At 35.9% G+C, this 15,000-nt stretch overlaps 2 protein-coding genes across 3 annotated transcripts in view; both read right to left on the reverse strand.

Moving 5' to 3' along the window:
- Window positions 1–13,615, reverse strand: part of cd151 (CD151 molecule) — a 19,741-nt gene extending 6,126 nt beyond the window's left edge. The window contains exons 1-3 of one of the 2 annotated variants that reach the window (XM_005174237.6): window positions 13,506–13,615; window positions 7,885–7,969; window positions 5,760–5,951 (exon numbers count right to left, since the gene is read on the reverse strand). In XM_005174237.6, coding sequence (XP_005174294.1) covers window positions 5,760–5,951; window positions 7,885–7,968 — 276 coding nt within the window. In that variant the 5' untranslated portion in view covers window position 7,969; window positions 13,506–13,615. 2 annotated transcript variants of the gene reach the window in all.
- A 192-nt stretch (window positions 13,616–13,807) lies between these two features.
- Window positions 13,808–15,000, reverse strand: part of LOC141375045 (EF-hand calcium-binding domain-containing protein 4B-like) — a 4,858-nt gene continuing 3,665 nt past the window's right edge. Inside the window, exon 4 of the mRNA XM_073942679.1 lies at window positions 13,808–14,889. Coding sequence (XP_073798780.1) covers window positions 14,805–14,889 — 85 coding nt within the window. The 3' untranslated portion in view covers window positions 13,808–14,804. The remainder of the gene's footprint in view (window positions 14,890–15,000) is intronic.

Raw genomic sequence — 15,000 nt, forward strand, 5'->3', positions numbered from 1 at the left:
ACATTTCTGGAGAGCGCCAAATACGTCCCAGGAGCTCCGTTTGTTTTGCAGTTTTTGTTTTTCGTGAATCCACCGGAGGCCGCTGTGTACGCTTTTTCAGATCTCAAGTGACATTTGTGTCTGTTGATCTCACGTAAATCCACCAGAGGTGGCTGTCGACTGACTGACTGACCGATCGACTGACCCACCCTTAGGGGGATGGGTACTGAAACTCGGTACTTTATCGGTATTGGTGCTACATTATAAAAGACTGAAGTATCGATAAGCTCTGGCGTTAATGGTTCTGCTATCGAGACTGGAGAATTATTGATGAAAAAACATTAGTTACAGTAGTCTAATTCGACGAACCAACCTTTTCTAATTTGCGATATTTGATATTCGTCTGCACAGTTGGCAATCTCACATGAGAAATACTTGTGTTTCCGGCAAGCGCGTCCATTATTAAAAGCCTTCACAGCTCTCTGCTGTGCGTGCGCACTCCGCAGAGGCTCGTGCTAAGCGCACACACATAGCTTGTGACCCAGACTAGCGCACACACGTTAGCTTGTGGAGTGAACCAAACAGTTGTATTTCCATAGTTAACCGCCACAATGCACGTTACAACAAACGCAACAACTTATTTTCTTGTATAAGCGGAAACGTATCTTTCAAAAGTGCATTACTAACGGTAACTTTACATCATTTACATCTTTATGTCAGCAGTCAGTCACCTAAATTAGTATATTAATAGTTAAATAAACAGACGTTCGGTTACTATGAAAACAGTATTGCAGTAGACTAAATAAATCTTAAACATAAAAAATATATAGATAAAAATATAGCCTATAAATAGACTAATAATAAACTATGCTTATTAAGAAATTAAAAACAGCTTATTTTTACATTGCAAGATGCCCCAAAAATGTATTAAAAACATGGTGAACTCCCAAAACACCATTAACTCATTTTGGTGAATGCGCTAATAAAAAATTATAAACATGATCTCATTTAACTGCATTTTGCAACTCAAAGAGAATATTTCCAACTGCAGGGAGCACAATAAACCAAAAAAGATCCCGACTTCTGTCAGAAAAGTCAAACATGTTGATTTTTCTCCAGAAGAATGGTTAAAAACATTTTCATTCAAACCATTGTACTCTCTTTTACAGGAAAAAAAATCTTTATTTGTTTTACAATTGTTGGTTTCGTTTTATTTTACATTAAAACGCAATAAAATAAAGCTGTTAATTCTGTTCAATTAGTTTTTTTTTTAGAAAAAAACACAACAAAAAGTACAGATAATAGAACTGTTAAAGTACCAAACCGATAAGTGGTATTGATAGAAATAGTAATACCGTTAAAACCTTAACGCTACCCATCCATACCTACCCTCCTCCTTCCCTAAACCCAAACGACCCACTTTCCTAAACCCAACCGCCAGTTTTCAATAAGCAATCCAGAAAAAAAAGCCCTTGTCTGATTTTTATTTCTGGAATCGTTCTTTGCCAGACTCCAACCCCATCGTTGTGGTCAACTCATCTCTGCGTCTCTAGTCCGCTGACATACATGGCGAGCTACTGAACAAACTGGTAATAGTGCGAAATCCGCCCATTAGGATGTAAGTGATCAGTAGGCCCACACGGAATCTGCGCGCGCAGAATTCAGCAGATTTTTCACAGATTTTCTGCAGATTTCTGCAGATTTTTAGCCCATCATTAATTCTGTTTATTTACTTGAGTAAATGTGTAAATCTGAATTTGTTCAGTTTTTATTCAGTAATTTATTACTTTTTAATTAATATATGAAGGTTTTAGTTATGATTCTCCGCTGGATACTCCCAAAATAATTCCGCAGAAGTCCGCAGATATTTACCAAAATTCTCCGCAGAAATAGCAAAAAATGTCCGCAGATTCCGTCTGGCCCTAGCGATCAGCTGGTATATAAAGTTATATGTAACTTCGTAGTTAATTTTTTTCTAAGCATTTACAGTCATTGTTGTTATGTTGTCATTGTACTGCTAACCATACCGTGTCCTCCCAGTTGGCAGGTGGCGCTGTGAAAAGGAACAACGTCATACCGCCCTGTAGCGTTCGTTTTAAAGACAAAATGCAGACATACGTACTTCTGGCTACAAAATTCGCGATCTCCAGAAATGTATATAAGGCTACAATTTCAGTATGAGCTTATGTTGCGTAATTCTGGGGAAAAAGTCAGAATTGCAAGATGTAAAGATGTAAAATTTCTACACTTGTGAATGCAAAATGTCAAGATTATTATTATTATGTTAAGATTATTGAGAAATAATGCAAAAAAATAAAAATCAGAAGTGCGTTAAATCTAAGCAACTTGCAACTAAAAAGATATACAGTAAAGAGTCAGAATTGCAAGAAAAATGTATTGTTTGAATTGAAGTGTTTGGTCAAAATAGTTGTTTTATTTGTTTATCGTGTGGTGGAAATGGCCTTCCATACATTCAAGTATAAGTAAATACTGAAAGAATTTTCAATTTTTAAGACTTGTCAGCTGCTGAATACATGAACCAGTGGCATCTGAGGAATTTAACGCAGCTGATAAAGGTTAAGAGCATTATCTTTCTCTCTCTTGTTCAGTATTTTCCCTCTGTTTTCTGTCCTTTCCCGGCCCACCACTCTCCTTTCACTCCTCTATTCTGCATTGACTCCCTTCTCATTCCTCTATACTCCCTCTCTCTCTCTCTCTCTCTGCCCGTCATTCCTCAACTATGACTCAGTTTCTAAGTCTGAGCTCTTAAAGATACACACGTCTTTATTTAAATCGGATATGTTGACAGCTTTGAGACAACTAATAGACTTACATATACAGTAACCATGATCAAACTCATTTAGAAAGCGCCAAAAAGTCATGTTAGTCTGACCGTACATTCCCAGAATAACTCTCGTCCTCTGTGTGGAGGAATCAACACCGTCTAAATCCAGTGTTTACGTTGTACACTTTGACTATTACTTGAAATATTTCACTCAAAATAAAGTCTGGCAGATTTTATCACCGGCTGCACTGAGATGATTCATCTAAAACTTTCCAGAAGTATTTATAGGGTGAAGCTCATTCACTTGGTTTCTTCTTGGTAAAATAGCTTTTGTTTGGTGGTGTTTCCTATGTCAAGCCACATTATGGTCATGCTGAGGGTTATTTTCATCCTACACCACTATAAGTGATCACACTTTATAACATGGGGTTGGAAATCTTAAGGCAAACACCTAGCAAACAGGCAGAACATTCTAGCAACCACACCGTAGCACATTTAAAAACATAGAAACCACAGATTAATACTTAAAAACACTCAAAAGACCTGAGTAAATTCATAACTGCGCTCTTGTAAACACACCAATACTATAAAAACATACGGAACATTGTTTCAACCACACATTTAGACCCTGCCAACAACCAAGAAGACCCTAACAACCACGTAGCAACACTTAAAAACAGTCTGAAACCTTTAGAACTGCACAGCTACACACCCAATCACCCAGAATACACTCAGACTAGAACACACACAGAAAGTCTTAGAAACAGCACAGCTACACTCTTGCCACTACACAGAATACACTAGAAACAGCATAGCAACCCATTAAAACCCTCAGAAAAACTTAGCAACTACAGAGCAACAACTGTAACATTATAGCAACAATTAACATGCAAGCAACCACATTGTAACACTCAGAAAGCTTGCTTAGCTAACACCCTGAATACACTCCGACTTGAGTATCTTAGCAACAGCATAGCTACACCCTGACAACTACACAAAATCTACTAGAACCAGTATAGCAACTCTTTAAAATGCCCAGGAAACCTTAAATCTCTCTCAAACATGCTCTGCCAGCAGCCAAGAATATACTCAGAACTCTATAACAATGACACAGCTACACTCTGGTAAACACCTTAAAAACAACATAGCAACAGCATAATATCACCTTAGTTTTAGTAGTACACACAGACAAGAGCCAAGATTACACTCAGATTTTAAAACACTCAAATCACCTTAGTAACAACCGCACAGCTACACCTGATAACAACACTGCAACAACAACATAGCAACACTTGAAAACCCTCATCCACCTTAGCAACCACACAGTTACACCTAGTAACAACAGCATAACAACAACATAGCAGCACTTGCCCACATACTGTGTCAGCTTAGTAACCAGCACACAGCTACACCTGGTAACAACAACACAGTAACAATTGAAAACCCTCATATCACCTTAGCAACCACACAGCCACACCTGGTAACAACAACATAGCAACACTTGAAAGACCACATATCATCTTAGCAACCACACAGCCACACCTGGTATCAACACTATAACAGCAAAATAGCAACACTTGAAAAGCCTTATATGACCTTAGCAACTGCACACATACACCTGATAACAACACTATAACAACAACAACATAGCAACACTTGAAAAGCCTCATATAACTGTAGCAACCACACAGTTACACCTGGTAACAACAGTATAACAACAACATAGCAACACTTGAAAAGCCTCATATGACCCTAGCAACCACATAGTTACGCCTGGTAACAACAACGTAACAACAACATAGCAACACTTAAATCATTCATATCACTGTAGCAACCACACAGCTAGACCCGGTAACAACACTATAACAACAACATAGCAATACTTAAAAAGCCTCATATGACCCTAGCAACCACAGTTACACCTGGTAACAACACCGTAACAACAACATAGCAACACTTAAATCATTCATATCACTGTGGCAACCACACAGCTAGACCCGGTAACAACACAATAACAAAACAATAGCAATACTTGAAAAGCCTCATATGACCCTAGCAACCACAGTTACACCTGGTAACAACACCGTAACAACAACATAGCAACACTTAAATTATTCATATCACTGTGGCAACCACACAGCTAGACCCGGTAACAACACTATAACAACAACATAGCAATACTTGAAAAGCCTCATATGACCCTAGCAACCACAGTTACACCTGGTAACAACACAGTAACAACAACATAGCAACACCTAAATCATTCATATCACTGTGGCAACCACACAGCTAGACCTGGTAACAACACTATAACAACAACATGGCAATACTTGAAAAGCCTCAAATGACCCTAGCAACCACAGTTACACCTGGTAACAACACCGTAACAACAACATAGCAACACTTAAACCATTCATATCACTGTGGCAACCACACAACTAGACCCAGTAACAACACTATAACAACAACATAGCAATACTTGAAAAGCCTCATATGACCCTAGCAACCACAATTACACCTGGTAACAACACTGTAACAACAACATAGCAACACTTAAATCATTCATATCACTGTGGCAACCACACAGCTAGACCTGGTAGTAACACTATAACAACAACATAGCAATACTTAAAAAGCCTCATATCAACTTAGCAACCACACAGCCACATCTGGTATCAACACTGTAACAAAAACAGCAACACTTAAAAAAGCCTCATATGACCTTAGCAACTACAGTTACACCTAGTAACAACAGCATAACAACAACATGGCAACACCTGAAAACTTATACACAGTATCACCGTAGCAACCAGCACACAGTTACACCTGGTAACAACCCTAGAACAACAACACAGCAACATATAAAAACATTTATATCTCCTTAGTAACCACCGCAGAGCCACACCCTGGAAACCACTCAAACCACATTAGCATCATGAGATGTTGTCAAACGTGTCTGCTTTGAGTCATAGCATTAACCATGATGCTCTCTCACCACTATAAGAAGACTTCTTTGTTCCCTGATAGTGGCGCAGCAGCCCAAAATCCCGGTGAACACGACGACAGCACCTGCACCAATCAGAATGAAGGCTGCTACCATGTAGGTGTTGGAGGACAGAAGGCTGATGTAGTCGCTTTTATCCAGCAGAGTCCATATCCCCACTGCCATCACAGCGCCACCTGCCAACTGGGAGGACACGGTATGGTTAGCAGTACAATGACAACATAACAACAATGACTGTGAATGCTTAGAAAAAAATTAAGTCCGAAGTTACATATAACTTTATTTACTCTCAACCTATTCAAAATTATTATTATTAGGGACACCAGTACCCATTAAGTGAACTGCAGCCAGCAACTATTATTTATGCTTGCACTCATGTATGTACAACATACTAGGAAATTACCGGTACGTATAATGCTAACTTATATTTTAAAGTTGCTAACTGATATATAGGCAGATAAATAATCTTTAAATAAATATATTTCCGCCTCATTACAAAGACAAAAAAAAAAATACAGTAGACAACTGATTTTAAAGCTTTAAAGCTGCAAGGACACATCTAGAATCTACAATCATTAACAAATTACAATTTTAAAGTTCTCTATTTTTTGTAAATCTTTACTTCGTATGCAAGACACCAATCAAAACCCATTAGCAAATATCTGAAGCGGATCTACTGGTTCAAATATTTCATAATTAATTAGTCATTCATTTATTTTACAACCGGGCTGATATTAAAAACATTAAAAATATGCATTTATCAGCTGACACCGATATGGCTACTGATACGGTTGCTGATATTTTGTGCATCACCACAAAACCCTGAACATGATTTAATGCCCAATATACTTTGTAAAAATGTTTTGCTTAGTAATTTGTTTAAAAAGTTGGAATTAAAGTCACATCTTTTTGATTTTTTCCTGCAAAAACTAAAGTTGTTAGGTCTAAAATTAATCTACATGATTTTATAAACAGTCTAATAAGTTCTTATTCATAATTCGTAGTCTAGTAATTACGTTTCATTTTGGACTGATAATGCTAACATTAAAATTAGTATAGTTTTTTTATGTTATCGGCCGATACCAATATGGTTGCCGATATTTTGTGCATCATTTAAAAAGACATGATTTATAGCATAATTTGCTCAAAATCAAGATCTTTTACATTTTCTTTGATTTTTATTTATTATTTTTTTTTTAAAAATAAATCTAAGTTGCGACTTTTAAATGTTTCTCTGTAAAATCTTAAATCCTTCACACAAAAATCAGTCGACATGATTTTGTAGACAGCCGATATCGATGGCTACCGATATGGTTGCAGATATTTTGTGCATTATTTCAAAAGACTAGACATGATTTAATGCCTAATATACTCCAAGTGAAGATCTTTTACTTTTTTCTTTAAATAGATTTTTTTCTCAAAATCATGATTAAGCTGCATCTTTTAGATTTTTCCCGACAAAATCTTAAGTCCTTCACACAAAAATCAGTCTAAATAATTAATTAAAATAACGGGCTGGTAATGCTAACATTAAAAATTGTATTTCATATCGGCCGATAATGTCGGCTACCGATATGGTTGCCGATATTTTGTGCATTATTTCAAAAGACTGGACATGACTTAACACCTAATATACTCAAAGTGAAGATTTATAACTTTTTTATTATTATTATTATTATTTTTTAGATACAAATAAGTCACACCCTTCAGATTTTTTCTTGAAAAAAGCGTCACACATAAAATCAGTCTACATTATTTTATAGACAGTCTAGAAAGATCCTAATTATAAATGTAGTACAATAATTAATGTAAATATCAGGCCAATAAAGCTAACGTTTAAAATTGTATTCATATCAGCTAATATCGATATGGATGGCTACCGATATTTTCTGCATCACTTCAAAAAACTGGGACTGGTTATAAGTTTGTCTACATGGTTTTAGACATGTTCTCTTTTTTAAGTTTCCTTACAACCTGTCCACACACTGGCATTAAAAACAATTAATACATAAACATCCTCAAATATAGCCTCTTTAAACCAGTTTATGGTGATATTTCTGCCTTGTTTCCAACAGGTCAGAGTAACATTGGCTAACAGAGATCAAAGCAAACTCACCCAAAAGAGAAGATTGAAGACGAACAGAAGGTATTTGAGGCATACTGTCCCACAGCTATTGGTTTTTTCCTCCGCATCTGCCATCCTGTAACAGTGAGAGATTTCGCAAACTCTTTCAAGATGGCATTTACTTGACAGGTCTGAGAAAAGCCATGAATCCAGGCTAACATCCTCCGGGAGGCAGGACTTTTATTTCAAGCCAACTTCACACGGAATGTCTCTAGAACAAAACTAACATTTGTGAGCATAGACAGATTTATTGGATAAGTAGTAATTACAGGATGCCCACTCAATGCCAAATTCCCGGATTATTCATAGATTTTACTAACTGAAAACTTGAATTTAATTAATTTTCATGGTCGATTAGTGCGGTTATTGTAGCTGAAATATGTCTAGTCTTCTATTCTCATTTACTTCCATTCATTTTTAGCAAAAACAAAAAACAAAACTTGATGTTGCAAACTGTAATTTTAGCATATTGTTTTAATCTATTTTGTTGCCGGAAAAGAAATCAAATGTAAAATCACCGCACTCATTTATTGATTTTCCTTCAACTTAGTCCCTAATTTATCAGGTGTTGCCACTGCGGAATGAACCGCCAACTATTCCAGCATATGTTTTACACAGGAGATGCCAAACCAGTACTGGGAAAATCACCACACTCTTCTACACACAAAACATGACGTTTGCTCTTTGTTCAAGTTTTTAAATGAGCTGAAACACAATTCTTGAGTTTTTTGTGGGGACAACTTAATTGTTTTATGTTCAATCAACTTAAATTAGCAAAAATATATGAGTTAATGTATTCCTGCATGTTTTCCCAACACAAATTGATTGTGTGGAACCCATTTTTTACAGTGTAGATTAGTTTGTTTGTGACCAAATTTTTTAAAATTACAAGTATCAAAGAAGATCTGCACTCAATTATTTACCAAATTAATCACAAGCGAAAAGAACAAAAATTTCATTCGTAACCTTCGTTAGTGCTACCGGGAAAGAACTTCACAAAAAATACATGGGTTTCACACAGTTCCTTCCTGTTGTGCCAACACAAATCGATTAAGTTAATTTATTTGTTTTTACAAGGGCGAAGCAGTGGTGCAGTAGGTAGTGCTGTTGCCTTACAGCAAGAAGGTCGTTGGTTCGAGCCTCGGCTCAGTTGGCGTTTCTGTGTGGAGTTTGCATGTTCTCCCTAAGTTCACGTGGGTTTCCTCCGGGTGCTCCGGGTTCCCCCACAGTCCAAAGACATGCGGTACAGATTGGGTTGGCTAAATTGTCCGCAGTGTGTGTGTGTTGATGTTTCCCAGAGATGGGTTGCAGCTGGAAGGGCATCCGATGCGTAAAAAACTTGTTGGATAAATTGGTGGTTCATTCCGCTGTGGCGACCCCGGATTGTTTTTACAAATTTAAGTGGACTGGACGTATAACAATTTGTCCCCCCCAAAAAACTCAAGAATTGTGTGGATTCAGTAATTTCAATAAGTAGCTTGAACAAGCAGCAAAAATCATTTTTTAAATGTAGAGTAACCAGAAAAAGAAGCAAAACGTGTAAACAACAAATGTGATCACTTTATTTTGAAATCGCTATATAAATAGGCTTATTCTGAAAACGTAGCCCTATATACATTTCTGGAGATTGTGAATTATGTAGCCAGAGGAAGGTATTTAAGCAAACGCTACGGGGTGGTATGATGCTGCGTTCACACCAGACGCAGCACACGCGTCAAGCGCGAGTGATTTACATGTTAAGTCAATGCAAACGCGCGAATAGACATCCTGCGGTGCGATATGCCCGAATGACGCGGCGCGAATGACGCAAATTGCGCGAATGGCGCGGGGCGAATTGAGCGTTTTGCGCTTTTGACGCGCTTAACGAGCGTTTCACGCGAATTTCTCGATTTCGTAAATCTGAACTTCAGCGTACATTCGCGCCGCGTTAACCAATCAGAAACTTGCTCTTGTGGGGGCGTGATTGTGACGTAGAACCTGTTGTCGGTGTTCCGAGGGAAATCCTCCAGCCTTCACCGACAACAGTTCATCAAACTGGGCTTGGCTCAGTCAGAAGCACCGCTGAAAGCCTCCATCATCCAGGTTAAGTTTCTGGAGGAGTTTATGAGCTCACAGAGCTGGATGCACCTCTGAAAGGATGTAGTGGACTCAGACACGACCCTAAACGTATCGACGCTGTTTTTCAGTCTTCATAAAGCACACAAACACTGTTATTTTCTTCATAAAATCCATCTTAGCCATTTAGCTATGAAGCTAGAGTCTTCGAGCAGACAGAAGCCCTGCCCATCACGCGAATCCGCGTCTGTTCTGATGTGAATTTGACACGTGAATGAAGCGGGGTTTGACACGCGAATGAAGCGAGTAAACTCAAATGTTCACGCGGCTATTCACACGCGAATAGCGCGATTTTTCCGCGCATTCCGCGTCTGGTGTGAACACAGCATGACACCGCTCTTTTTTACGCTTACCAGCTGACCGCTTACATTTGTATGTATTGCTTTTCCTCTGTTACCAGTTTGCCCAGTGGCTCGCTAGGTATGATGGAGGATTTGTGACGCAAATGGTTCCAGAGAGCAGATAAGACAAAAACAAAAGCCAAAAAATAAAATAAGTAAATAACAGGGTAAGATTGTGGTACAATCAGGCTGCCGTGAGGGCTTTTCTTTTTCTGGATTGCTTTTGAAAACACTATCGGTTGGGTTTAGAAAAGTGAGCGGGTAGGTGAGTCAATCTGTGCTTTTGAAAACACTGTCGGTTGGGTTTAGGGAAGAGGGTCATTCAGTTGGTCGACCAGTCAGTCAGTGAGTCAGTCGACTGCGGCCTTTGGCAAATTTATGCGAAAACAGCAGGCACGAATGGCACTCGTGAGAGAAATTCGAGATCTCAAGCGGCCTCTGGTGAATTTGCAAAAACAAAAACTAAAAAAAGTACAAAAAAAAAGTAACTCCTGGGAAATATTTGGCGCTCTCCAGAAATGTGTATAGGGGTACATAATCAGAAATTACTTTTTGATAAAAGGAAAATACTATCTTAAATCACAAACTAAAATCCATGATATTCCAAGTTTCTTTTAATAATTCAGTGACTGTCAATGCTCTGTGGGAACCCTGATATTCTCTAATAGACTGAAGTGCGTCCAGGATAAATAAATGTGCACAGTTAATTTCAGACAGATGAGGGAAGTGGGTGTGGAAGCGGAAAGTGTTTTTAGTCAGAATCCTGATCTGTGACGGTCCAAATGCTGCAGTCACCAGATGAGTGAGTCACAGAACTTTTACTACAATTGAACTCTATTAGTATTATTTAGTTAATGAGGTTTCATCATGGCTATTAAAATTAAGTTTTAAAACAACACTTTTTAAATGTCTGCATTTTTGTTCTGATTAACGTATAGTAAAATAAAATGTTTTTGTTAATTTAATGGTTTTATTTGATTATTATTTTGTTACTTTGTGACTGATCCATTATATTTTGTAAAAACAATGTTTGGTAACACCTTAGTTTGAGTTGTTACTTGTGTTGCATGTACTTACTATAGTAATCACACTTAATTATGCATATTTACATTCGACTAACCCTGCACCTTACATGTATTATAACTCTAATCTAATACTTTTTCTAAGTAATTGTAGTTAATTCATATTACTTAGTAGTTAAATGCATAGCTACACTGTAATAAGGATACCTTAAAATAAATTACCTATAATTTATTCTATATATTTTTTCAACTGCTTTAATATAATATAATATAATATAATATAATATAATATAATATAATATAATATAATATAATATAATATACACTCACCGGCCACTTTATTAGGTACACCTTACTAGTACCGGCTTGAACCACCTTTAAGCCTTCAGAACTGCCTTAATCCTTCGTGGCATAGATTCAACAAGGAACTGGAAATATTCCTCTGATTTTACTCCATATTCACATGCTGGGATCACACATTTGCTGCAGATCCTTGATGTGAATCTCCCGTTCCACCACATCCCAAATGTGCTCTATTGGATTGAGATCTGGTGACTGTGGAGGCCATGTGAGTACAGTGAACTCATTGTCATGTTCAAGAAACCAGTCTGAGATGATTTGCACTTTATGACATCTTGTTTGAAGTAGTCATCAGAAGATGAGCACACTGTGGTCAAGTGATTAATTGATTAGAAATTTGCATCGACGAGCATAATAAAGTGTACTAATAAAAAGTGTAATATATGTCCATTAATGAATATAATATTTGTTATTTGTACATTTGGTTTTAATATATTTGCCAAATATTTAATCTGTATTATTTTATTCAGTCAATGAGGTATTTTTGAGGGTCCCATTCTAATGGTAAATTGGAAATAAATTGGAAAGTTACGCAGTAATAACAAAGCAAAGTAATATGTCATTTGTTCCTTTATGATTCTTTTGTAATTAATAAACAATTTACAATAAAAAGAAATAGCATTTATTTAATATTTACTTTAATGCTTAAACCTTAGAAGAACATGATTTTTAGGAATTTGTTCAGTACGACAACAAAAAAAAGTCAAGTCTGGTCACCATGTGAGTATATTACTGAGAGATGTGCATTTTCAAAGCATCATCTGTGTCTCATGATGTACATGTGAGGGCTGAACTGTGATCATGTCTCTCCTGGTTGATATTAAATCCGTCACACCTCACCATCTGAAGAATCTGAGCAATTTATTACAGATCTTGTTACCTGGCAGTGTATTCCCAATACAACAGAGTATGTGTATATAATGTATGAATGTGTGTGTGTGTATGTGTATATATATATGTATATATGTGTGTGTATGTATGTATGTAGGAATGTGTGTGTATGTATGTATGTAGGAATGTGTGTGTGTATATGTGTGTACATATATATATACACACACACACACACACACACACATATATATATATATATATATATATATATATATATATATATRTGTGTGTGTGTGTGTGTGTGTGTGTGTGTGTGTGTGTGTGTGTGTGTGTGTGTATATATATATATATATATATATATATATATATATATATATATATATATATAAAGTGCATCATTTCAGCGCATTAAGTTAAAACCAATAGTACTTTAACGTTGTTGAGGCTTTTAAACGAGAAACAAATATGAGTGAGGTAAACAAATACTATTTATTTTCGCGGGTAAAAAACAAAAGTCTAATATATAAGTCCAAAATATAAACACTCATCATGTAAGCGATATTAAGGCTTTTAAACGAAAAACAAATGTATTCAAATCAATGACGTAAAAATATTCATAAGAAATAATAAGATTTAATTTTCGCGGTTAAAATAAAACTGCTTTAAAGTATTTGCGTGCATGAACTCATAAATCACACCAGAATACAAATACTATTGAGGCTTTTAAATGAAAAACAAGTGTATTCAAATAGACAACGTGAAATATATAAATATACGATTTTATTTTTGCTAAAAAAAGTGCGTTTAAAAACAAAAGTTGGATGTAATCGTGTACATAAACTCATAAAGCACACCAAAATATAAATACTGCCCATGTAAGCGCTCCAGACGACAGATTTCGAAACAATAATAAAAGTAGTCGTGTTTAAAACAGCGCACCCACCTGAAGGACGTGATTAAATAATGTTTCAGCTGTAGATCCTATTTTAAAATAATGTCTGACAGTCCGCTTTTCCTCCAGGTGTCCTTCTGTCCGCGTTTGTTGTGGGCACTGCTCGAACGCGCGCTTCAGGGGGCTTGTGCCAGGGGGGCGCGCAGCGGGAGCACGTGACGTCATACTCGCGCACCAACAATACAACAAGGCACCGAGAGATGGCGTTGTAGGACAGTAATATAATTGTTATTTATTTATTATTTATTATTTTAATTTAGAAATGTAACAATATAAAAAGCACAAAAAATATAAAAAGCACAGCACATTTTATAATGCAAAAAAAAAAAAGTGGAAACATTCAATAAACCTTACAATGGATCCAAGAATGTTTTTTTACACTTTCTTTCCTCAAAGATTTGGACATAATCTTGAAATAGTTGTGAAAAGCATATTCAATATAATGGGGTCTATGCACAAGGACTTTTAATTTGCATATACCCCATTAAAACCATTGTGACATTCAGTTTACAGTAGTTCTGGCTTTATGAAGGTGAAATTTACTCAGAAGACAAAGCAGTAGTAACAGTATGTTCAACACAGAAAAATTAATTGCTCCAGTCCCAAAACCTAGTATTTATGTACTGTATTTAAATAGAAACACACACACATACACACACATACACACACACACACACACACGCACACACACACACTGGCTTCTCCAAAAAACATTTTACATTCACATTTGCTTCTCCAAAAAAAGGCCTACAGATACTAATATAATATTAATAAAACTACAATACAATAACATTATAACACCACTAATAATACAAATAAAAATGCAAAAAAATATGTAAAGAGTTTAAGTGGTAAACATTTTCAGAAATCTTCTTTTTTTTGCAATTGTACACTTCGATTCTCAATGTAAACACGATTGCAGGATCTTAAAATTAATTATTTTCAATAAATCATGTTTTTTTTTTTTTTTTTTACAATTGTAAGCATTTTGTAAACATAAAAACATGCTATTTTTATACAATAAATAATTTAATTATTAAAAATAAAGTTAACTCTTCTAATTTTACATCAGACACTGATGATGCTAGTATTTGTCAATAAAAAAAATTAAAAATGCACTAGATATGTCTAGTTTTTGTAACAAGTTGCAGTTTTAAAGTTAAAATAATTAAATAATCAAAACTTTAACTGAATAATTTCTTGGTTAATATGATAATTAATACATTTAAAGGTCTAATACTTAAATCTTCTGAATATTTATATACACTTTTATGTAAATTCTTCTTTAGTTCATTTGCAGCAGCGCCCTCCATTGGCTGAGGTGTCCAGGCGAAGCGCAGACTCGCACTGCTTGTCTTGCTGAGAGGCGAGTAACCTAAAACAGAGAGAATTCAACAGTTTTACCTCAAATTTGTATTTTTGTATTTTATTTAACATATTTGTTCATTATTTTTTAAATGTGATTAAATGCTATAAATTTAAATTT

The sequence above is a fragment of the Danio rerio genome, chromosome 25 (assembly GCF_049306965.1).
Source record: "Danio rerio strain Tuebingen ecotype United States chromosome 25, GRCz12tu, whole genome shotgun sequence".
Taxonomy (NCBI): domain Eukaryota; kingdom Metazoa; phylum Chordata; class Actinopteri; order Cypriniformes; family Danionidae; genus Danio; species Danio rerio.